Here is a 24,653-nt window from a genome sequence, read left to right on the forward strand (position 1 = left end):
GAAGTCTGTCAACATGGCGGCCACCGGAGACGGTTCGGAAAGCTCTGTGAGGAAAAGACGTGCCGACAGAAGTAAGACAGAGACAAAGTGTGCTGACAGCAGTGAAGAAAATGGAGCAGACGCCAGCAAAGACACCGAGAAAGAAAAGAGCCTTCAGTCGTTACGGACTGGGACTTACTGGCTCACTCGTATCGTGCTGCTGCGCTCCGTCGCCTTTATTTACTGTAAGCTTGTTGACATTTACAGGTCAGGTTTTCATTCTCAGCGAGTCCTCGCCACTCACGAGTCAGGACTGTGTTCATAGCTAGCTGCGGCGACGTCTGAAAGGGCAGCTTTCTTGTTCATATTCTCTTTTTAGTGTCCTAGTGTTGAAAATGTGGCTAATTGTTAGCCTTAACGTTGACTTTTTGCCTTTTAAGTTGGTGTAACTCACTGGTGGAAGATTTGCGTGTATCCATGTTCTGCAATGACAGGAAAACAATGCACCATTTAATATGTATAATAAATATAAGTATTATACCGTACATACTTATCATCAACCGGTAATCCACTCTGTACTTCACACTTATTTTAATTTTATACTTATACCCACTTGGTACTTAATTTATCTGACCTGTATTATAGTGTATTATATTTTTTTGCTTAGTACTTCTATCCCTGTGTGCACTGAGGTGACAGTGAGCTGCTGTAACAAAAGAGTTTCCCCTCGGGGATCAATAAAGTATTTCTGATCTGATCTGATTAGCTTTCGCAATTAAATGTTTTTGCAGTATTGAGATCTTTATTTAGGGGCAGCAGTAATTGGCTACCTCAGTGTAAAAACCCTGCATTCAAATGTTTACTTCAGTAGAAGTACAGAACTCTTGGCAGCTGAATATACTAAGATTATCAAAAGTAAAAGTACTCATTAGGAAGCAGAATGACCAATTTCACAGTTATAGTGTACTATTCATGGTGCGAGCATTCTAAGGCTGTGCCCGATATCCCCACCCCACAGGATGCTGTGATTGTGTCAAAGGCTGCGCTAAGGTCCAGGAGTACAAGGACTGAGCACATGCCATCAGCAGCAGCCATTAAAAGGCCATTGGTAACCTTGAGCAGGGCAGTCTCAGTTCTGTGATACCGTCTCTTCGGGTATTCCTGTGCTCCCTGGCCAGCTGGAAGATGCAATCCCTCCACAGTGTCCTAGGTTTGTCCCGGGGTCTCCTCCCAGTCAGTAATGCCAGAGGCACCTATAAAATAGGCTGCCTGGAGGTGTCTTACCTTTGTGGGCAAACCACCTCAACTCTCAATGTAAATGAACTTCACTTACATTGACTCTATCCAACCTGTTCAGGAACCTAATCTCAGCTTTCTGTTTCCATGACCTAGATGGAACAGTGTACGTTTTTGCATTGGTAGAGCCATGATTTCAGACTTGCTGTAGCTCATCTTCCACCCAACCACACATCGGACTCACTCACTCAGCAGCAAACTGTTACAGTGCACAATCAGAAGTCACACCCCAGCAGCAGCTTAATTTCTCCAAATTGGACACTCCTCAGACCTCAGCTTTGCCTTGATATCCTGACCACCTTGTAGGAGTCCTCTGCCCTGGCTGAACATGTTGACTTAGTGCAGAAAATGTGAACACACCTCTTACTTCGTTTAAATTTATAAGTGAGGATATTCTTGAGAAGACTTATGTCACACTCGTGGTATTGTTAATTAAAATCCCCCTTACTTGCTGATGCAAAAAAGACCTTACAAAGTAAGGGGAAAAGATACAATATCCACTTTTTTATGTCACTTTTAATTTAAAATAAAGTGTGCATTGAGCAAATGAGCACTGAATCATATTTGTGTTTGTGCCTTTCTCCCCTTTTGTCTCCTCTCTCTTCTCTAGTTGTGGCATTCAGCGTTGCTTACAACCAGAACAAGCAGCTGATAGGCGAGCACGGACTAATGCCCTGCAAGAGCTACCTCAACAGCGTTAAGCGCTATGTGGGGGGAAAGATAGGCATGGCCGCCTTCGCGTACACACCCTCCATCCTCTGGTTGTTAGACTGGAGCGACATGGATGCCAACCTGGATGGCATTGCCCTGGGGGGCATGGCACTGTCTGCATTTGTCCTAGTGACGGGAATGGCCAATATGGTGATCATGGTTACACTGTGGGTGCTTTACCACTCCCTGGTCAGCGTGGGACAGCTGTGGTGAGTCTGGGATATACACATACATAAATACTTACATTATATGTAAATGACAAACTGTATTACAAGAACCCGATGTATACAGTTTTGCAAAATAAAAGGATCAGATTCAGTTTCTCCATACTATCTTTACATTTTGTGCTTTTATTGCCTTATATCATAGTGTTTCTTTTAAAGCTCCACTAATCAATATTTTATACATTAACAAAAGGGAAAGGCATTGCTCGTTTTTACGAACCCACAGAGCATTATCACCCGAGGAGAATTTTAGGATCATTTGGGATCATTCTTTTGGTTTCCTGGCCCGCTGTCCACTAATTGCCCAGCACCAAAAACAGACAAAGTTAGCAACTAGCTGGTGGACATAGTAGCATAGCATTTAGCAGCTGAAGAGCTGGAGTTGGTGGAGACCAAAAACAGAGCTAAAAGGAGAGTGAATTTTGGACTTACATTCATCAGGTGGCCAGAGACACGACTCCAAATTAATGATAATTTTGTCTCTGTGTCTGCTGGATGTGTAAATAGGCGTTTTAGGCTGTTTCTCTGTCTCCAAGTGGCCAAAAATGATTAATTATTGCAGCTGTAAATAAAGAAAAGAATCTCCAGTTTTGTCAAATTTAGTTCATTCAAGCTATTTCATTTTAGTCCCGTAGTTTAGTCTATCAAGAAATGCGTCAAAATGTTTATTCATACCAGACACTCTTAAGACCTCAGCTTTGCATTGATATCCTGACCAGAAATATTAAAAGGTGACTACGCACACCCTTGTCGGAGTCTTCTGTCCACACTGAATTTGCTAGAAATTGTGAACATACATCATATCGAAAGTAGCATAATAAGTTGCCTTAATTGCTATAAATAAATGAGAATATTCTTGAGTGGACTGGTTTACCATAACAACTGTGTTGGTAAACCATGTGTGTGTATAAAATGTTTGTTCTGCTGCCCCCGAGAGGCAAAAATAAATTATTGCAGCTTTAAAAAAATTATAGAATCTTCAAATTTGTCAACTTAGCTTTCTTTTTATACCCTTAGTTTAAATGTTAAAGAATGCATCAAATTGTTTATACTGCAGTATCCTTTTTGTTTTCTCTCTTTCTAGGTACTCCTTCGGTAAGTGAACTCCAAGGCCCACACCAAATCCCTCACAGTTTTCAACCTTAACACAAAATCCGGGACTGCTTCCTTTGTTCCTCCACATCAAATAGAAGAAGTGAATTTGAGGCAAAGCTTTTATGTGAGACACTCAGGTTTGGATGTCATTTAAGTTTGTTTTCAGTGAAACCAACTTGGTAAAGTCTCACAAACCAAACTTGTGTGACACTGACCTCTTTTGACACATCTGTAGAGTCATGGATCATAACCATACATACATACATAAATCTACTTTTACGCTCATGCTTCTGAGTCTCACTACCAGCTTTCTCATGCTTGTTTCCCACATAGTTTACAGCCAGTTTTTGGGTTAAAACACAGTCACTGACAGAATTATGATTTACTGATGTACAGTACATTGCCTCCTTACTTGGTGAACCCAGTAAACTGCCATGAATGTAATAGTAAAGAGGGAGGACCGAAAGGAAAGAAATAAGAAAGTTTAAATAGGAGGTTGCATGTAGGGCTCCGGCCCAGATAAGTGGCGAGGTCAGTGGCAGCTCTGTGATTGGTTAATGACACTTTGTAGTCAGAGACGCCAGGCCAATGTCTGTGGTTGGGAGTTGTGGCTTCCATTTCTCTTTTTTAAAAACATTTTTTGATTTTTCTCTCACTCTCACTGTCGTTCTCTCTCGCTCCCTATTTTCCTTTGGACCTATTATCACCCTGTAGCTGACAGTGCAGCTTTAAGTCTGCAGACTAAGCTCCTCCAATGGTTCCCAAGTCTAGACTACAAACCAGAGACCATGAGTTGTTGCTGCTAGGGGCATTAGTGTTTGGAATAGCATGCCTGGCAGACATTGTTTAGTCCCTTTTATAAGAATTAAAAAAACTCCATAATTACATTTATAAAGGTATATCTTGCGATATTATTGATCATATTCACTTTTGATAAACAATCTCCACACAATGTCCTTACTTTCTTACTCTGCAGCTTTTCACCATACCATGAAATTTTGCACAGAATTTCATGGTCCCCAGAAGATGAAACCTACTGACTTAAGTTAAAGAGGCTGTTAAGTCCGCAAGAACACGATATTTTTCAGATTTGGTAGCAAAACACAACCAAGGGTTCTCGTCAACACATTAAGTGCCTGAATAAACCCCACTGACAATGACAGCGGTAACATATTCCAACTGAGCTGTGATAGTTATCTTAATTTTTTTTGTCAGTAAGATATTTACTATCTGAACTCAAGCATGTGCCAGAGGTGCCCATGTAGTAATTTCACCAGTGCACACAGCTACGCTAAATAATTGTCACCCTATCTCCTCCTCCCACCTAAGCAAAGTTGTCGCCAATTTAAAACCCTCCTCACTGGATCCTGAAAGAAGGATTTAACACCATAGGCCCCTCCATTTTGACTATTATAAATAGCTCTCTTATTTCTGGCCAAGTTCCATTCTATTTTTTTAAACATGCAGCCACTCATTAAAAACCATCACCTTGACCGCACAGATCCAAACAACAATTTGGTGTCCTTTAAAGCACGGCGGACTGTCTGTGGTTTAGCTTGAGAGTACTGTGTGCAGCTTATAGCATTAAGCACCGTTTGCTCTTCTGTGGTACATTGTCTCTTAGCTTGGAGAAACACTTTTTACAAATTATATTTTTATGTGTCCAGGTTGGGAGAGTCAGCTGTTGGAGACAGGGTTTCTGGCCATTTTCCTGTGTCCGATGTGGACTCTGTCCCAGGTCCCCAGCCACTGTCCCCCCTCCCTTATCTGCATCTGGACCTTCAGATGGCTCATTGTTCGCATCATGCTGGGAGCTGTGAGTAAAACACTTTATAAATACATGGGCGGGCTTGCTGCATGCCTCTGGCCACCGAAACTAGAGAACTGTTTTGACAGAAACACCAAAAAATAGCAACGAGATCATTTTTGATTGAATTTTTGCTTGTAACTTCTTGCTTGTAACGTAGTGGCTGTTTAACTTGTCAAACACAATAAAAACAAATTGACTGGAGTTTACTCAGAACGTCTTATTCCTAAAACCCATTCACTGCCACCAGAACCTTGACTACCACATTTCCTGTCAGGAGATCCTGCACAGACACTGATATTCCTCTCTAGGAGGAAGCAGATGTTGTAAATTCAAGCAGAAAGGCATGTACAGTACATACACACACCTGAATACATCCAGCAAGCCAACATGGAGAAATAAAACCATTTTGCAACAGTATAATTCCCTGGGATATTCCAGTGTTTGTCCTCCTGATTTTAGATCGCTACTTTTGGAGCAGTGCTTTGCTATAAAACACTGCCAGTATTTGGAAATCCAACCCAAATATATGGTTGGCTAAACAACATGTCTGGTTGTTTGACAGTTTCCATGGTGAATTTTAGACCACCGGCTCGGTTTTATCTGCCAGTTACTGCAGTTACCACAAATCCAGCTGGGTTTTTCCTATTAGAACCATGAAGAGAGCTGAAACACCAGGGGAACCACCTCAGCCCTGTTTGACTGTAAAGACCTCATTTCATTCAGCAATATGTAAAGTCACGTTTCAGTTTTGCTGCAAAGTTAGATAGCATCTATTTGAAAACGACTCTTCTGCACAAATTGTTACAGAATTGTTGATGGCAGAAATGTAATTTTACCATTAAATTATGGTATGTTCCAAGGGGTAGAAGAACAAAAGAACAAAAATTACGAATTTAATGATTTTTGAGTAAGTTTATAATTTTTGGCCCATGACAGTATTTTTAACAGAAATATTCATCACAGAACTCTTGACACCACGAGTATATGTATTAATGCATGTATCTGGTGTATTTATTTAGTTAGAAGCTTAGAAATTCAAGTAGACATTAACACTTAATAGGTTAGGTTACTTCTCTATCTGCTGGGCAGCAGTAATCCATCAACTGTTTGGTCGACAGAAAATGAATCTGTGACTAATTGAATAATCGATAATTGTTAAACCCAACATTATACTTCATTGTTGAATAGATATTGCATTACTGTGTAAGTTCTGCTTGTGTTTAATTTTTATTTTTGAATGGGTTAATTTCCTCCAGTGGCATTAGCAGAAGGTGTTGGTGTTACCCTGATTCAACTGGATCAGCTGATTAGATTTTGGTGATAATCCACATCTGGGATTTTCACAATGAGATTTTCATTTTTTTGTAATTTTATAACAATGCTGCATTTGAGTGCTGGTAAGAATGTCTGACATCCACAATTTAGCATTCACATGCTATTTTGTAAGGAAATCAAATCCAGACGTCAAACAATAAACAAAGGAAACAAACTGTCACAGAGGCTATGATGTTCTCTCAAATACACTACATAGAGGACGACATGGCTTAGCACACACTTCAAAGGGCCCCTCAGTTGTAGGAAATGAGTGGAAGAGAGTGTATGAGCCCAGCATGACTAAGATATGTCCCAAATTGTCACACGCTGTTTACACTGTTTACATGCTTTAATCCGTGATGTAAAGTGATGCCCCTTTTTCTGTCTGTTGAAGATTAAAAGAGAGATCAAATATGTCTCCTTGGTTACCTTTTGATAAGAACAGAATCTGCTAAGCTAGATAAAGCAGAACCTCATGTGGGATGTAACTGGCTCACTAGAACAAACAGAACTTCCAACACACACACACACACACACACACACACACACACACACACACACACACACACAGCAATGGCACAGCAGGTTGCCCAAACACAATCAGTTCCAACATATGGCTGCAAAAATGAAAGAATTGTCAGATGATATGTCATCAAGAGTGTTGACATAGAATATATGTACAAATTAATAGACTATTTATTAGTGTCCTCATTAGCATAGCTGGATATGTTTAATATATCATCAAAATTATGTTGGGACATTAAGTAGCTAGTGTGCCTCTTGATTTGCGCTGCAGCAGCTTGTTTACATCAGCAGCCTGTGTGCGTAATCAGCTAATGTGATCTGATAGGACCATGTTGGCTCATAAACTGTGAAATACAGTAAATACTCTGAAATACAATTAGCCATGTTTATATAAGGGCAGAGATTAAAAAGCAGTAGTTTTTAGTGCTTATTGATATGCAGCCTTATAGTCATTTATCCTTTTCTTTTCCTTACAAATAAATTAGCTTGAGGTTTCAGTGGACCTCAGTTTAGTCATAGCCCTGTATGATCTGGTTATATTGTTTGATTACTGTGTCAGGGTGATACATTTAAGAGTGCTCGTTTACAGGTGCCTCAGCTCTGACGGCTCAGTCTAGTCAATGTGGCTTGGTGCTACAGCAGATTAATGGTTTCCAGTAAGGCCCAAACAAAATATCAATGTAGAAGTATTTTTTTTAATTGATAATAGATCACCCATCTTCACATGCTAGCTGTTTTCTGATTGCATTGCATTTGCTGGGACCAAGAGAAAACACCTGCTTTAAAAAAAACATTTTAGGAAATGAGTTTGTATGCTAGTTTTTTTTACATAAGAAGACAAATATTATTTTAATCTTTGTTCATCTAATACAGAGATAGGTCCAGGACGTGGTTAGTGTTTCCAGGTTTTCCATGACCGTGGGGACCCTAAAAACCTGACTTGGCTTCCTAAACCTGGAGCCACTTTATAAAAGAATTGATTACATTTAATATGAAGTAACAATTACAACCTACATTAAGTCATTTGTCGGCCACGCGGGGGCAGCAGAAACAAGCTGTAAACACAACCCTGACATATTATCACCTTCTAAAATGATATGGGAACATGTTCTGCTTATTTACACATCCAGCAGACATGGAGCAACATTAGCATTCATTTGGAGTCATGTTTCTGTCCGCCTGATGAATTGAAGTCCAATATTCACTCTCCTTTTAGCTCTGTTTGACTCTCCACTAACTCCTGTTGAAAATATCCGTCTGTGTAGAAGCTAATGCTCCACTACGCTCATCAGCTAGTCGCTAACTGCTGTTTAGTGCTGGATAGGTAGCGTACATTGAGTTTATCACAGCTTTAAGCAGCAACAATCTTATCTGTATCTAAATTTTACACTAGAAACAGTAAATTTTCTGCTGGTTGTGTTGAGGTAACACAGGTTGTTCTTAAAGGAAGCAGATTATGACCAATTCACTGACATATATTTAAAGGTGAGAGGAACTGGTAGTGCTTTTGTTTCTCTTTTAGTTAAAAACAGGATATAAGTTACGTATTACTTTACTTTTGACAATGAGTGGTTTATATCCCAAGAAATATTTAGTTGAATATACAGTATGGGTTGATATGAATTCTTTTGAATGGAGGATCTGCTGGAAAAATGCCATAACCGTGTCTGTCAAAGTAGTGAATCCAAGAGCAATGAGGCCCCGCTATGGTGCTGCCACCATGGTTCCTGTTGCTTTCTTTTTTAAACTCTGTTTTCATTGTTGGGATCCAGAGCAAACCTTTGCTTTGCCTGTCTCTTACGTTGAAATGGTGTGGTTTACCTCATGTCATATGCATTTTTGTCAGTTTCAGTGTACCTGGAAGACAGAACTTGTGGTCTTTACCTCAGCTGTTTTAGAAGTTCCTTTTTTAGCAAGTCGAGTCACTTCTCACTATGACTTATTGGTATTACATGCTGCCAGAATTTTTCATGGTCTCTTTTAGTGACGGAGAACCCACCAGTTTTCCACTTCTTTTGAAAGAGTAGGAACTTATCCACAAATTACATCTTTCTAGCAAACCATTGCGATGTCTTTGGAGTTTATGTACATTTTGAAAGTATTGAAATAGCGTAGAAAAGTATTCGTTAAAACTCTCAGACTGGCAGACTGCTCTGTTAATGTCAGAGGTCTGTATAACGGGTTGTAATTAATGACATTTCAGGATCTCATGACTGAATTGGATTATCAGCAACGTCTTCGGCCACATCATCTCATCATCATCAACAGCCAGCAGCTGCAGCCAGCAGCCAAGCTCATAATCAAAATGAAATGTCCTGTTTTTTCTAAATCTGGTTAGAGAGGTTAGCGGCCGATTTATTCCACATTCCATGCCAACCACATGGCGGGCTGATGTGTCAATATTGACAGTCTCGTGTCCTGGATAGCGCAGTATTTACTTAGTTCATTTGGTGAAAAACAGGCTTGGAGCAGAGGCCACATTTTTCTCACTGTTTCTGGTCAAGCTTGAGTTTTATTCCCTATTTCTCTGGGGAAAATCCTCTCTCAGACGCTTTTAGTCTTTTTAAAATGCTTTGTGATACCCAATGCATTCTGTGAGCTAGTTTTGTGATAAATGTTAGAATAGTATTTTTTTATTACCTGCCTCATTTATCTCTGTTAGTGATTTCCTTCATTTCCCAAAATGCCTTTGGACAACTCGAGAGAGTGCTTGCTTTCAATCAAAGATGGGCAAAAAAGTGCATAATTATCACCAAGTAATGCCAGCCTTGTGTGTTCTAGAGCAGAGTACTTCCTCATTTGCTTATTGGCAATTTGTATGTGTAGCTCTCTGTTAGTGGGACACAGAGCTACACATCTGTCAGCTGTTACTGACGAGAGAACGAGCAGACATTTAGCATTAGCAGAATCATATTTGTTTATCTGTTATTAGATTATGTATAATTTATAAATACAAGAATGGTGACTGATAAATAGTTTCAGTTGCACATGAATTGGCCCTGACCTTCATCACAGGTCCCCTGGACCAAGTCTTAGGCTGTGTCCAAAATCACTCCCTCATTTACTCGTTCATCACTTCATCTATCTATCTATCTATCTATCTATCTATCTATCTATCTATCTATCTATCTATCTATCTATCTATCTATCTATCTATCTATCTATCTATCTATCTATCTATCTATCTATCTATCTATCTATCTATCTATCTATCTATCTAGACACTCAGTCATTTAGTTCATAGTGAGCAGTAAATTGAGATTTCGGACACTAATGAATCATCATCATTTTGTGTCATCGTTCACAGGTGTAGTGTTGCACGACTGCTATTTTTACACTTGTACAATGCAATTCATTTCAATGTGGGATTGTTAGCACAAAGTACACAGACCTTGAACACTACTTCTTTCATTCCATTGTTTTAATTTTGAGGGCACTTTGTAGTGGAGAAATTTACACACATTTACACACACAAAAAAAAAGGTGCACAGTAAATATGGTGCACTACGTAGTAAATAGGGAGTGATTTCAGACACAGCCTTCTTGTTTCTTATGTCCTCTTATGCCATCATCATGCTCATTCCATCTCTTTTTTCCCTTGTTTTCTCCATCCCTCTCGTTTACTCCAAAGGGACTTAATCTGTTCATCTTTGATGTGGTTATCTATATGGATTAGATTATTATCTACAAATGATCACTCCTCTTCTCTCTTTAAACAAGAGTTATATCTCTTTTTACTAGTGAAACATTTCTTGCATTCATGTGCTTTTGACAAAATGTGTTCCATTCATGCATGCACCTGGACGAGGGTAAATCCTAATCAGGTTTTATTCCTTTTGGGCCGTTTCTGCTAAATATGGGTTTCAAATGACCACGGTCTGTAATCAGATTTTGTAATGGGCTGTTGATGGTTGCTTATTTGACCTGATTTACAGCAGCACTGCTTGTTGAGTACAGTGCAAGTGTGCATCATAATTCTGTAACAGGTTTGCATGTTTTCTGTCTTTTTCAGGGTCTCATTAAAATCAGAGGCGACAAATGCTGGAGAGACCTCACCTGCATGGACTACCACTACGAGGTGTGTGTACAGAATGTATTTAGTGCACTGTGTGTGTGTGTGTGTGTGTGTGCGTGCGTGCGTGCGTGCGTTTCCAGTGCATTGTGTTTCCCTGCGCTGTTATGCTACTGAGTTAGCCTGTTACAGCACATAAAGCAGCATCATTCTCGATCTCCTGCTCTGCATCTACAGTATAAGTTGATTAAACTGACTAACCTTTTCATCAGCCGCTGAGCTTTGCTTTCTGTCTTCCTTGACATTTGGAGTTTTTTCAGCTCTCTTTTTAAAGCTTTCATGAATTCAGACTTCAAATTTCATATGAAAAGTCTGATGCAACAAGGAAAAGTTATCAAGCAGTCCATTACTTACTACTACTTCCCTGCTTTCCACGGAAAAGGAAACCATCTTTTGCACAAGGGCTGCAACTTTTGATAGTTTTCATCGATTAATTTATCGATTTTAAAGTTTTTTTCTAGAAAGAAAACAGTGATATATGCTCATTTTAGTTTTTTAGAGACATATTCTTTGTTTTGTCTGACCAACAGTCCAAAACCCAAAGATATTCAATTTTGAATGATATAAAACAGAGAAAATCAGAAATCCTCACATTTGAGAAGCTGGAGAACTATATTCATTAGCTAGTCACTGACTTAGCAGTTAGGCAGTTAGTGTAGAGTGGGTTTATCAAAGCTTTTTTGCTGAAATCAGCAACCTGTTGCTGCTGGAAATTACACTGATTAGTCAAGTCAATTTTATTTATATAGCCCAATATCACCAATCACAAATTTTCCTCAGGGGGCTTTACAATCTCATGAGCTAAAAGATGTTAAAATGCTCCAGAGCTGAGAGGAACTGCTGAGTTGTGTCATAATTTTCTTTGGGTTCATCACTACGAGTAACACCTTTCACAATAAACATAGTCATCCAACTAATTGATAATATACAAATATTAATTAGAGCAGCTTTAAGATATACTTAGTTCATGAAAGCTTTCACGTTTTCGGTGCAGAACACTCGGGACTTGGTTGTTCTTTCATGGGAAAAATCTGCTTGTGCATGATAAATGAAGCTTTTGACGTCTCCAGACGTAACAACAGTGAAACAGGGTGGTTATCATGAATGACAAAGGAAAACTTCTCAACATAAAATCCCAAGGCTGTTTGCTGACTTCTGGGAAGTGCAGTGCAGAAAACACCACAGCAATGAGCCCTGAGCACCACCAGTTAAGATGACACTTGTTGCAACGCAGTGTTATTTTGAATTATTCCTGCGGGCGGATGGCCAGCATAATTTAAGAAAAAGCCTAAATCATTCTCTGAAACGCTAGTTTCTAAATTTCCCAAAGGCCTGTTTCTTTGACTATCTGAACGTCAAAGACTGATCCAGATATACAAAAACATTGTGCCTTGGCTTTGTCTCCTGAATGATGACAAGACGGCAATGAACTCACATCAGGCTAACCACACCAGGGCAACACATTACAGTCACTGCTGTCATGGGGATTCAATAAATCAGCCTCTTATACAGATCGTGAGGTTGTGCAAATCCTATGTTTGTTTTTCCCCTGTGGGACGCTCAACCGCTCTGACCCACACTGCTCTGTGTTACCAAGCCGCAGAGGGAGGAGGGCCGTCTTCTGTAATTAACATAGACAGGAATACACTGGCTCCTATGGGACTGGATGACTGGAGATGATGCTCACACACATTTTAATAATACAATATAGATACTCACTCAGTCTGAAATACAATGGGGATGGAGAATAGACTATAATGCACCGTTAGAGTTCAGAAGTGAATCAGGAATGATATACCTCATATGTGAACTGTAGCTGTTAGGTTTTTCATTTTTCATTTTGAAAAATTGTTTTTTTTAAATTTTTATTTGGTTTTCTGTTACATTGCATTGTAAATCTACTTTAATTTATCCCCCGAATTTACAGTTCCCAGTATTAGAACAGTTTTAGCATTACTAATGCCATGGAAATCACTAAGCCAGTGATTGTCAACCCAGGGGGTGGTAAGCCGAAATATGGAACAGGATATTTTATCCACTACTCTAATTTATTATCTCTGTTTCTTGTAAAATATTAAACAGTTTCAGAGTGTCTGTCCTCTCTGATAATTAATCAAATGAGACACGCTGAACAGGGAAATCATTCTTTGGTTGAACCACTCATCTGTGAAGATTCCCCACTTTGCATTATGTAGATTATGTTAGTGAGTACAGTACTTTTGTTTTAAGGGATTATAAGCCTTGCTTTAGGCCATGAATTCTACAGAAACGTTCCAGATAATTTCCGCAAACATTTTCTAAGGCTCTGCAGTGTTGGGCCACGTTCAGACCGAAAATAAAAAGAGTCTACAGCAATGCTAGTGTCTCTGTGAGGCTGTACTTAAGCACAGTGGTACTTTGAGCTATGCTAACATGCACACAATGATGATGCTAGCATGTTAATGTTTAGCAGGTCAAATTTTTACCATCTTAATTTAGTGTGATGGCATGCCAACATTTGCAGTGTTAATTAGCAGTAAACACAGCTGTGGCTGATGGGAATGTCCAGTTTTGCAGGTATTTGGTCATAAACGCTAGATGAAAGGTCAGGGGATCAAAGTTTTTACAAATGATCCTCTGGGGACCATGAATGTCTGCACTAAATTTTACGGCGATCTAGCCAATAGTTGTCGAGATATGTCAATAAAAATAAAAATGTCAGCCTCATGGTGGTGCTAGAAAAAACGTCTTAGGATCACCAAACAGCGACAGTCAACATTTGCAGCCTTATGGTGGCGCTGAAGGAAAAGTGGGGGGGATCATCAAAGTCAGTAGAATAAATACATTTCTTCTTCTGAAGGTAAAAATAGCAAACAGCAGATGACATTAAAACTCCTCTCTGAAACCAGGCTAAATGACTGTAATTCTTAAAGGCAGAGTGACCCACTATAATTATGCAGTGGTAAAGGAAACTCTGGGGTACATTGAACCAGTGACAATTTACACAAAAGCAAAATCTGATTGAGCAGTTCACCGATGCATTGATTCCAAAATCCAATGTCTAAAAGGAGCAAAGACTTAATTATATTGCTTATACCGTTTCTTATTTGAAATGGAGCACAGGAGCAACAGCAGTAGTTAAACAAAATTGAAGGAAAATGTGGACCTTCTACAGTGGCAGCACGTGTACTTGATGAACTTTAACGAGGAGTATCATCTGTAACATCAAAATGTCAGCTCACATGTAAACCAGCATGGTGTGGCTTCAAATTTACTCAACTGTGGTTTATATATATCTGTATCTTGTGACGGTCTTACTTATGCTTGTGTGTGTGCCCTCTACGGTTGAAATCAATTCTTTCTATGCGGTCCTTCATTGTTTCCTTGTGCTTTTCTGTTCTATTTTTATATAACCGTAGGTGTCTAGAAGGTTTTGTGTGGACAAACTAGCAAACATTTGCCTAATTACACATTCAGCAGACACATAGCAACATTAGCATTTATTTGGAGTCGTTTGTCTGTCCACCTGACAAACGTAAGTCAAATATTCACTCTCCTTATAGCTCTGTTTTGCTTTTCACCAACTCCTGAGGGAAATATTTGGCTCTTTAGCTGCTAAATGCTCCATTTTGTTCACCAGCTAGTCTCTAAGTTAAGCTGTGTGCTGTTTGGTGCTGGGCAGGTAGTGTACAGTAGGTTTATCAGAGCTTTTTTAGCTGGAAACAGCTTCCTGCTGCAGCCGGAAACGAGGTTGATGAGAGAGGTAAGACTGAGCAGTTCAATACACACAGGGGTTTTTGCAGCTACAGGCTTACGTACTTGGTCTGGTATGACCACTAGCTTGAGGTGGCTAGCTAATGTCTGCTAATGTTAGCAAACTTTAGATAGATATTGTGTAACTGACACTACAAAGTAGTAGAGTCTTTGAGTCTGGTTCGGTCCAAGGTTTCTGCCTCTTAAAGGAAGTTTTTCCTTGCCACTGTCGCCAAATGCTTGCTCATGGTGGGATTTGTTGGGTCTCTGTAAATAATATTATAAAGAGTATGATCTAGACCTGCTCTATAGGAAAAGTGCAATGAGATAACTTCTGTTATGAATTGGCGCTATATAAATACAATTGAATTGAATTGAACTACGTTAGTTCACTAACTGTTACACTACATTTACCATTATCCTGGACTTGCTGTGTGTGGCCACAGTCGCTAACAAAAGCTACCTAGTCTTTTGTTTTATTTCATTGTATTGCTGTATTATTTTGATTGCCTGATTTTATTTGCCTCAGTCCTGAAATGTTTTAATCCTGGTTCTACCATGTAAAGCACTTTGTAACTTTGTTTTTGAAAAATATATAAATAAAGTTTATTATTATTATTATTATTATTATTATTGTTTTTTTTATTATAGTCTTGTTTTGACTAAACCCAGATTTAAACCCTGAAATGGGAGAAATAAATGCTTGCAAAGGGGATTCTTCTAGTTACATGCTGACAGGCATATTGGGCTGTTTAAAATGTAATTAAATGGAGTGTATTAGAAAACGTGTTGTCACTTGACAAATTATATTACAATATGGATATGATATGATATTATTCCATGCTGGGTCAGCTTCCCTGAACGGCTTTAACCTCAACTGTCAACAGCCTTAGGGGTATTGTACCTTTACATACACACACAAACACACACAGTACCGGAAGCCACTGGCGCCAGGTGAAGCCTTATTAACCCCCTCTGACACACTGCTCTCTTTCAAACCTGCAGAGGAACTGCAGATCTCCTCCTGTCCTGACTCTCAGGGGGCTGTGTGGGTGTGTTTCGGCATAGTTGGTGTTTTGTTTGCTTCGGTCTGTTTGTTGTAATGCAGCTAGTTTGCTTGCCAGGTGGGGTTGTTTGGTTGTCTGAGGTTGCAGGCTCTTTGGATTTCCAGGTATTTTGGTAAGCTACAGGTTAAATAACCCCATTTTTTCCCCTTCCATTCCATAAAAACAAGAGTACAGACTAGTGTGGCAGTGTCTTTTTTCAACCCACCTATTTTTGTGCTATATTAACTTTTCACCACCTCACCTGACACTGTTTGCATGTTCAGCTATTACACGGTTTGCATGTGACCACCTCATACACACACACACACACACTTGATCATGCATATACAAACACTGCATAGCTCTGTATGAACCCTCTGAGTGTTATTTTTTTTGTGTGTAGGTGGGGTTGCCTTCATTTGAATAAAGTTCCATCTTTATTTAGACATGGAAATGTTTCCCCCCCAAGGTGTGGCACCATAAATCACTCTCTCTACAAACAAGAATTTAGCGCCAAAGTAAAGCAGCTGCATTTTAAGCAGTAGAAGAAGTCTATGTTTAGAAATGTGTTGTACACGTATTAAACTTGTTAATGCACAAATTCATGGAACAAAAATCTATTTTTTTAAAGATCATGATTGGATTACCCCTCTTTTCTGACATGTTTGCTGCCACAAATCACTGTCTCTGTCATCACCAGACTGGGTTTAAGTCTGGGTTTCACATTTCCACCTCTGTCTGTTCTCCTTTTCACTCTCTGCCCCTCCATCTCTTCCCAGACCCAGCCAGTTCCTAACCCCATGTCCTACTACATGCATCGCTCTCCGTGGTGGTTTCATCGCTTCGAGACGTTGTCCAACCACCTCATCGAGCTCATCTTCCCGTTCTTCACCTTCTTGGGCAGGCGGATGTGCAAAGTCAACGGAGCAATCCAGATCCTGTTCCAGGTAAGTCTCACTGTTTACCAACTCACAGGACCTGATGATGACTCACACTTGAGAGTTTTTCTCTTCTGGCTGTCGTGGTGCCACCATGTTGATCGGATGCTTCAAGCAGCCTGGACGTCTTAGTTGTAGAATTGGTTTTGGACCAGTCATAGCATTACATGTTCTCACTCACCTGTGGTAGGTAGCCATGCAGATAGTTTTGGTTTTATTTACCCAGGTTTTGAGATATCCACAGAACAATAATAGTACTATAAATGATAATGAAATAATGTATTAAATAAAATTGAACATTAAATAATATATAATCCACAGAACACACAGCAGTTTTCTTTGGAAAGAAGAAGAAAGTAGTTCCAATAAAAACGGCAATAGGACAGGACATTGTTTCTCAAAAGGGGGGTTGTTATTTTTGTTTTTTTATAAAGATATTTTTTTTTGCCTTCACCTAATAGGAACAGCCGAAGAAAGACAGGAGAGAGACAGGGGATGACACGCAGCAAAGGGCCGCTGCTGCATTCAAAATTCCAAAAATTCAGAGACACATGGTTTTCACTGGACAGCAACACTAAGTGAAACACAGTACAGGCAGTAATGTGAGTGAGGCAGGAGTTAAATTTGACTCCGTTTAGTAGAGACCAGTCAGAATATTGTTATTTGTTTTATCTGTTTTATTCTGTGTTAATGTTCACTGTAAATCATGTGCAGTGGATGTCAGAGCTCACATTACTGTATGTCAATTTACCCTGGCTCAAACTAAATCAGTACTCACCGTCCACATGTTGGTTTAAATGCCTCATTTTACTAAAGTGATGGAATACAAACAGTCCAGCACTTGTTTAATGATAACATTTTCTGTACCACCTGTGTGTCTTTTCTCTCTTGTGCTATAGGTGGTTCTGATAGTGAGCGGGAACCTCAGTTTCCTTAACTGGCTGACCATTGTCCCCAGCCTGGCCTGTTTTGACGATGCATCGCTGGGCTTTCTGTTTCACTCTGGATGTGGAGCCAAGAAGGCAGTGCTCGAGGTACAGAATGAGGATGCAGCTGGACGCACCCCCAAACCCACCAAAGGTATTTATGAGGCTGTATTCACAAAAAATCCTAAAAGTAGCTATCTTGCTGAGTTAGGAGAAACTCCTAAAAATAAAGAGCTTGTCGGTCCTAACTTTAGAACTCCTTAGTTTTCAGCGTCTAAGAGTAATTCACAAAGCATTTCAGCACTAAAAGTGGCTCCTGAGTCTGAGAGATGTTAGAGGCCTATGCTGTGCTGAAGGTAATGCGTCTCATCATGTTAGTGTTTTGTAAAAATACATCAATAATGAACTTTTAAAGCCATATTTTGATGGCAGCTATTTAACGATTCAGCCGGCTCAAGTCGAAACAACTCTCTGCTACTTGTCCGCTGGAAAAAATATCACATGCTGATGGTATTTGATGCCAGATATAATAAAGGTGATATTTTATTTTTTTCATGTATGAACTCTTTGAGGGTTTATAAAATATATAAAGTATTTTTAATGAAGTCTATCTAAATTGAAGTTGTTCCTTGTGCTCCTGTGTATTGATGAATATTTTAGTTCACATTCACTAATGCAGACCTGTCAACCAATCACTGTAGGCATATCAAGTAGTTTAATTCCTGAAACATGATGTCACGGGGTCAACCCCGGCCCTTCTCTCAGGTCAGAAGTTCTCTCAGTTCCTTACCGAAAATGTCTCTCAGCGGCTTTCTGAATAGATCTCAAGAGGAAACTTTTAGCTAGGAACCTTTAGCGCCATTTAAGAGGACTCCTAGTGGTAAGATAAGATCCTTTGTGAATCAGAAAAACTTACAAGTCGTCATGAGTCATGGTCATATACACTCTCTGTGGTATTGCAATATAATATATATGTTCACCTAGTGTTTTTGACCTTTTTTCACTCTTTTTTTTTTAATTTCAAATGGTTGTTATCTCTTTTTGGAATTAAACTTTAATACACACAGTGAGTCCAGAGACTCTCGCTAATGGGTACAACTGGCCTCGGTAAGTAGTGGGTCTGGTCATATTGGAGAGGGAATTATGGGAAGAAAAGGGATTAGCACTTGGACAGCTGAGTGGCTGGGGAAAGTATGACATATGGTTTATTGGAATTTAATGTGATGTCGCTTACATTTTTACAATACAGACTGGTTCAAATGTGGTAAAAGCAAGAGTGGCCCTTCTCTAATTGGTCTCATCGGACCCATTAGTGTCTTTGCTTTATTATGGGATGTTGAATATGAAATTGGCTTCTACCTGGAGTGTGAGCATGTTTTAATCATTTGAACAGACCCAGAAAGTCTGTCTTAGTGTGAAAAGGTTTAGTTGGCTTATGTTGATGTCTTTAACATGCGTGGGATAAGCAGGCAGACACAGGTAGGAAGGAACTGATGTGGACTCAGCCAACATTTGTCAATACCAGCCGCCCCATGATCTAACAGGTCAAACCTTTTCCACTGAGGAAGTGTTAAAGTCATCACACACACATATACACACATACACTTACACGCTTAATAGCACTAACTCTGTACACACATATGAACTGGTAAACATGTCACCCCCCGCAAATGGTGACTCCCCTTCTAGTCCAGACACTAAGAAATATGTTAGCTTGATTTAAGCTGTAATTACAGTTTTTCCCTGGGCCACTCACTTTCATTTTGAAATCCTGGAATGGAGCCGTGAGGTGCATAATTCCTCTAAAAGTCAACAAAATGTAACCAGTAAACAAACGCAGCTCCTTTAAGCCAAACAAGAGCAAATTACTGTGTTTCTCCCTCTAATTTCATCAAATTTGGCTAAGAGCAGTGTCTAGATGGAGTGTGTAACGGATGGATAGATAGATCTGATCGAAGCTGGTCCAGGGTTCTGTTTGTTTAGTCGTTAAAAACAAAACAAAAAACCACATCCCTTTTAGTCAAAAAATTAACCCATAATGAAGACTGATGTAGTAGTTTTCCACTGCTGTGCTGCTTTTCATGCCATTCTACTCTTTCTAATTATGTGTGTGTGTGTACAGGTATGTTTATACGTCGGGTGGTGAACATTTCTTTGGGCGTTCTGATTGGCTACCTGAGCATTCCCGTGGTGATGAACCTGTTTAGTTCCAGGCAGGTGATGAACACCTCCTTCGACCCACTGCGCATTGTCAACACCTACGGGGCCTTTGGCAGGTACAGTACAGGCTAGGTATCTGTGGATCCATAAAAACATGATGCCTAAATTTAAGGTCTTAAGATGTTCAAAATGCACTTAAAGGGACAGGTTCACTTTTTATTTTTTCTTTAAAGTCTATCTTAAAACAATACTCACATGTCCATATGTACATTGAAAAAGTTATTGGTCACTGTAATCCTTCCTGGCTGTGAGGAGGTCCCTTCCCAAAGTGATGTCAGTGTAAGTGATGGGGGACAAAATCCACAGTCCTCGAGTCCTCGTTCAGAGTAAAAGTGCATTCCAAAGTTCAACATAAGCTGATATGGGGCTTCAGCAGTCTGAGTTCAATTCAATCGAGTGGGTGTCTTCCAAAGTTACAGTATTTTTATCACCATATTCCCTTTGCCAGACAGTGTTTCCTTGCTGAGCTGCAGTGGAAGAATAGCAACACAAAGAGGAAATTTCATACTAAAAAAACATAATAAATCATATTTTTAAACATTTAATCTGTTTTTTCTGATTTAGGTGAACAGAACATTTGGTCGTGTTTTACAAATCATCGTACACACAATACCTTAACGCCCCCCCCAACACACACACACACCTCCCTCTCTGTCCAGCATTACCAAGGAGCGTACCGAGGTGATTTTCCAGGGCACTCTAAATCAGGATCCCAAGGACCCCGAGGCGGTTTGGGAGGAGTACCAGTTCCTGTGTAAGCCAGGGGACGTTTACAGACGACCGTGCCTCATATCACCGTACCACTACCGGCTGGACTGGCTCATGTGGTTTGCTGCCTTCCAGGTGAGATACTCAACAACAGCAGGAGATGATGTATGGTGTGAAGTACACTACCAGCCTAGACACATGTTAACTTGACTTCACCATAACTGAATTTTTGTGTGTGGATATAGGATTTGCCTGATATTGGTGCCAAAACTGATTTAGTTTCAGTATCTTTAGGTGGAAGATCTTCATTCATCTGTCACTTTAGATAATATGAAGTTAACTAGGCTAAAACACAAATACACAAATACATTTACGCAGTAAATGGTGTAAGAATTCACTGCTGCCCCCCTTGTAGCTGGTTTATCAGCAGAAACCACTTCATTTTTAGGGCTTGTGTGCCAAACATTAGTTGTGTGCTGTTTAATGCCGCAAGTATTCACCTACTGTGTCTGGGCACTAGGAGGCAGTATTTCCATTTACTTACCTCGATTAAATAGGATGACTTTTGGTATAGTCTGTCTCTCTGTCAGTCCTTTGGTGTTCACTTGCCCTTCTTGTCTCATTGTCTGCATACCTGTTCCCTTTTTATGCCACACACACTCTTGTCTCTTTGCCTTAGTCTTTATTATTCTGTCTCAGAGCCTCTTACTACACTTCACATTTTTTCTCCTTTTCTGTGTCTCTCTGCCTCTGTAAATCCTCCACATTTACGTCTCTGTCTGTGTTATTTTTTTTTCTCCTTTTCTTTCTCTCATTTTTTTTATTCGTTTCCAACACCCCGTCTCCATGTTTTCACACAGACCTACGAGCAGAGTGAGTGGGTGATCCACATAGCAGGACGACTGCTGTCCAATGACAGCACTGTCCTCTCCCTGCTCGACCAAAACCCCTTCCAAGGCAGAGAAACTCCCAGGTAAACACAGAGCACGCAGTCGCAGCAAAGGTCCGGGCAGTGCATCTTAGTGTATGATGAACTTTTACTAGCATAAAACGCTTTATGTCGGCACCTACCTCACCAAAACGCTCCTATCTTTAACTTAAAAAAATTCCTCTCTACATTTTGTTTTCAGCTTTTGTGTCCTGAAATAGAACATATTTGTCCTTTTTAATGATCGAGTCATTAAATGTGTGTTGGCAGAGCTCAATCAAATGACAACCCCATACTCCTCTGAATAATTATTCACTGTGCTATAGCCCCCTCTGGTGAACCAATGAGCACATAATGGCTTTCTTTCACTAAAATACAAAAACTGAAATATGTAGAGGTTGTGTGGTGTCTCACAATGCGTTTGTTAGGATAATATATAACACTAATTAATTATTAATCTAATAATTAGATTAGAAGAGTTTATATGCACATGATTTCACTCATGATCTCAGCTGTCTGCAATCTCGTCAGTGGAGAAGAGAAAAAAAATTTGACTGCTAGTGAACGTTATTAACAATTAAAAAAGCTGTGATTAACCTGAACTTCTGTCTGTATATAGTACATGAACTGTTCCAAAACCATGACAAAGAGTTGTGAAGTGCATCACATCTGGCTGATTTAGGCTTTTGGAGACAAGATGCTGAGATTTGAAATGTCTTTGTTTCATGCGACTACACTCCTTTCCGTGTCCTCCTCCTTCTCAGGTGGGTTCGAGGGGAACATTTCAGGTACAAGTTCAGCCAGCCGGGCAGCGCCAGCGCAGCGCAGGGGAGGTGGTGGCTGAGAAAACGCATCGGGGCCTACTTCCCTCCCGTGGACCTGGAAGGGCTCAGGGGCTACTTCCAGTCTAGGAACTGGCCCCACCCACACATACCACCAAACAGGAACTAAAGCCATGACCTCTGACTACAGTACACAGAGGAAATCAGAGGACTTCAGGGGTTGAGGTTGGAAAGAGGTCAATTCAAAGTCAGTTTCAGTGTCATGTTGCTGGAGTTGAACACATGTTACAGGGACCAAGGATGGCATCAGGTTTTTTCCGATTGCTTGGTTTCATGAAGAACTGCTTGATAAAACCTGAAATCAAACATCCTGACATTTACTCACAAACAATGTGATGCTTTTCAAGGTTTCATTTAGGGATGTATCTATGTATCAAAATAATCACTGCCCTTTGTATCTCATAAAACAACGTCAGTGAAAGCCCAATATTGAATGTGAGTCTTGACTAAAATTTCAATATTAAAGCTGGTGCAATTAAAATTTAGTTTTTCCTTCTATGTTTTTTTCCCCCTGAGGAATGTCATTTTTTGACAGACAGCTTAGAACAATCAATTTGTGGTTTAAAACGGCTTGCTTTGTCCACTGAACACAGCTATTAAATGAAAAAACTGCCTGGTTTGTTTTTGTCTAAATAAGCCATTCGGACATAAACAGGCAGAAACTGTCAGCCTGACTAAAATATCCTCCTCTCTTCCTGCTAGCGCCACTCTTCAAACTTTAAATTGTTTAGCTACTCAGTGAGCTTTTAACATACAGACAGTGCAGGTTGATGATTGAAACAAGTATCTACCAGTAGTCTCAGGATCGGAGCCTTTTGTGGCTCCAGAGGGAGCTGCACGAAATGTGATAAATGTCCTGACAATGTCACTTGAGTCGGCGGCAGTTGGTGAGCTTACCAGACCTCTGAAGCCCGCTCCTCATCTCTCCTTGAGGCTAGCGGCTTGAGGCTACATTAGCCGTTACTAGCATAACGCACCCGAGCTGTCTGCAGTCAAGTTGCATTGTGGGGAATGTAGGCAGCAGGTTTTGACAAGGAAGAAGAATGGAATCAAAAATACGTTATATCTGTTCTGCTGCATTGATTTTGCTCCTGTTTTTAACCTGTCCATCGTGAGTCTGACTATAGTGCAATGCTAAATCGGAGTACTCTTTTAATGAAACTTTCCAGTCATTGACTCTCTTCACATTACTTAGTCTTTCCCGCCTTTTCCAGGGTGATCACCACGCCCTCCTGCACAACTGCTCCTCATTCTCACATGTAGCATCACCTGTCCCTCATCAACCCCCAACCGCAGACTAAGCAGGTGTTTATTTCACCATTAATGAGACACAGCAAACATGAACTACTTACAATTTTTGGAGAACCACAGGGGAGCATGTGGGTCTGTCAGCGGCATCATTAGGTGGAAAGTGGTAGATCGCAGGCAACTGACCTGAAAAGTACCACAACATATGGGAGCCTATTCCTAAGTGTGATCCCTCATGAACTACACCAATCTGTACAGAGATCAATATGTGGAACTCTGCGTCCACACAACTCAAACTGGATCATAACTGGGATCATTTTAAATCCAGGATGAAACTGTTTTTTGATGATCACACATGTAGTTGTGTGATTATGTTTACTTTCATTTGGATATTATTTACTTGTATGGCACTGCAATTATAAGTTATAGTTTTTATTTATTTTTATACTGTATTTTTAAAAAAATTTAATTTATGTGTTAGCCCCTCGGGACAAGCATTGCATTAGCACAGGTCATAAATACTAAAAATACTAAATAAATACTAAAAATATAAATAATAATCAGCCAGCAAAATGTTACATAAACTGTTTGAGAAGTCCTACATCTTCTGAATAAGGTGGGCTACACAATATGAGTAAAATAGTACCAAGGTATACACACTGTCAGAAAGCTTTGAGTCTCCAATAGAAGAATTCTGCTTTTAGGCTGACCCAGTGGTTTTGAAAGGATCTTATTTTTAGGATTAGGCTATATGTGTAATTTCCCCCCTGACAACACAATAGTATTTTCAGACTTAAAACATTAAAGGAAAAAGGCACTCTTTGATTCTGCTAAATATAGAAATCTTCCACAGCCCCAGCATCTTGAAATGGAGTGTGTTCAGTTAGGTACCAGAGGCCCTCTGCCAGCTGCTTGTACTCTGCTGACACAAACCAACATTACAAAGGTTAACTACACAAACACACACACACAGATGGTGTTCACATGTGACCTTACAAGTCTTGATTATTAACAGCAGTTATCATATAAAAAGTTAAAA

The 24,653-nt window shown here is 39.9% G+C and overlaps 1 protein-coding gene across 3 annotated transcripts; it reads left to right on the forward strand.

Annotated features, from left to right (window-relative positions):
• On the forward strand, positions 1 to 22,851 carry lmf1 (lipase maturation factor 1). Of its 3 annotated transcripts, none has more exons than XM_044178898.1 (11): positions 1 to 224; positions 1,886 to 2,195; positions 3,295 to 3,305; positions 4,973 to 5,121; positions 10,967 to 11,032; positions 16,584 to 16,751; positions 17,642 to 17,822; positions 19,791 to 19,944; positions 20,548 to 20,731; positions 21,457 to 21,569; positions 22,289 to 22,851. In XM_044178898.1, exons 1-11 carry the CDS (start codon positions 14 to 16, stop codon positions 22,473 to 22,475), a joined length of 1,734 nt encoding a protein of 577 aa, XP_044034833.1. In that variant the 5' UTR covers positions 1 to 13; the 3' UTR covers positions 22,476 to 22,851. The 3 variants fall into 3 exon arrangements, with proteins under 3 accessions (XP_044034833.1, XP_044034834.1, XP_044034835.1); XM_044178899.1 differs by having other exon boundaries at positions 3 to 71; XM_044178900.1 differs by lacking the exons at positions 1 to 224; positions 1,886 to 2,195 and having other exon boundaries at positions 3,305 to 3,429.
• Positions 22,852 to 24,653: the final 1,802 nt, after the last annotated feature.

Source organism: Siniperca chuatsi, linkage group LG20 (assembly GCF_020085105.1).
Source record: "Siniperca chuatsi isolate FFG_IHB_CAS linkage group LG20, ASM2008510v1, whole genome shotgun sequence".
Lineage (NCBI taxonomy): Eukaryota > Metazoa > Chordata > Actinopteri > Centrarchiformes > Sinipercidae > Siniperca > Siniperca chuatsi.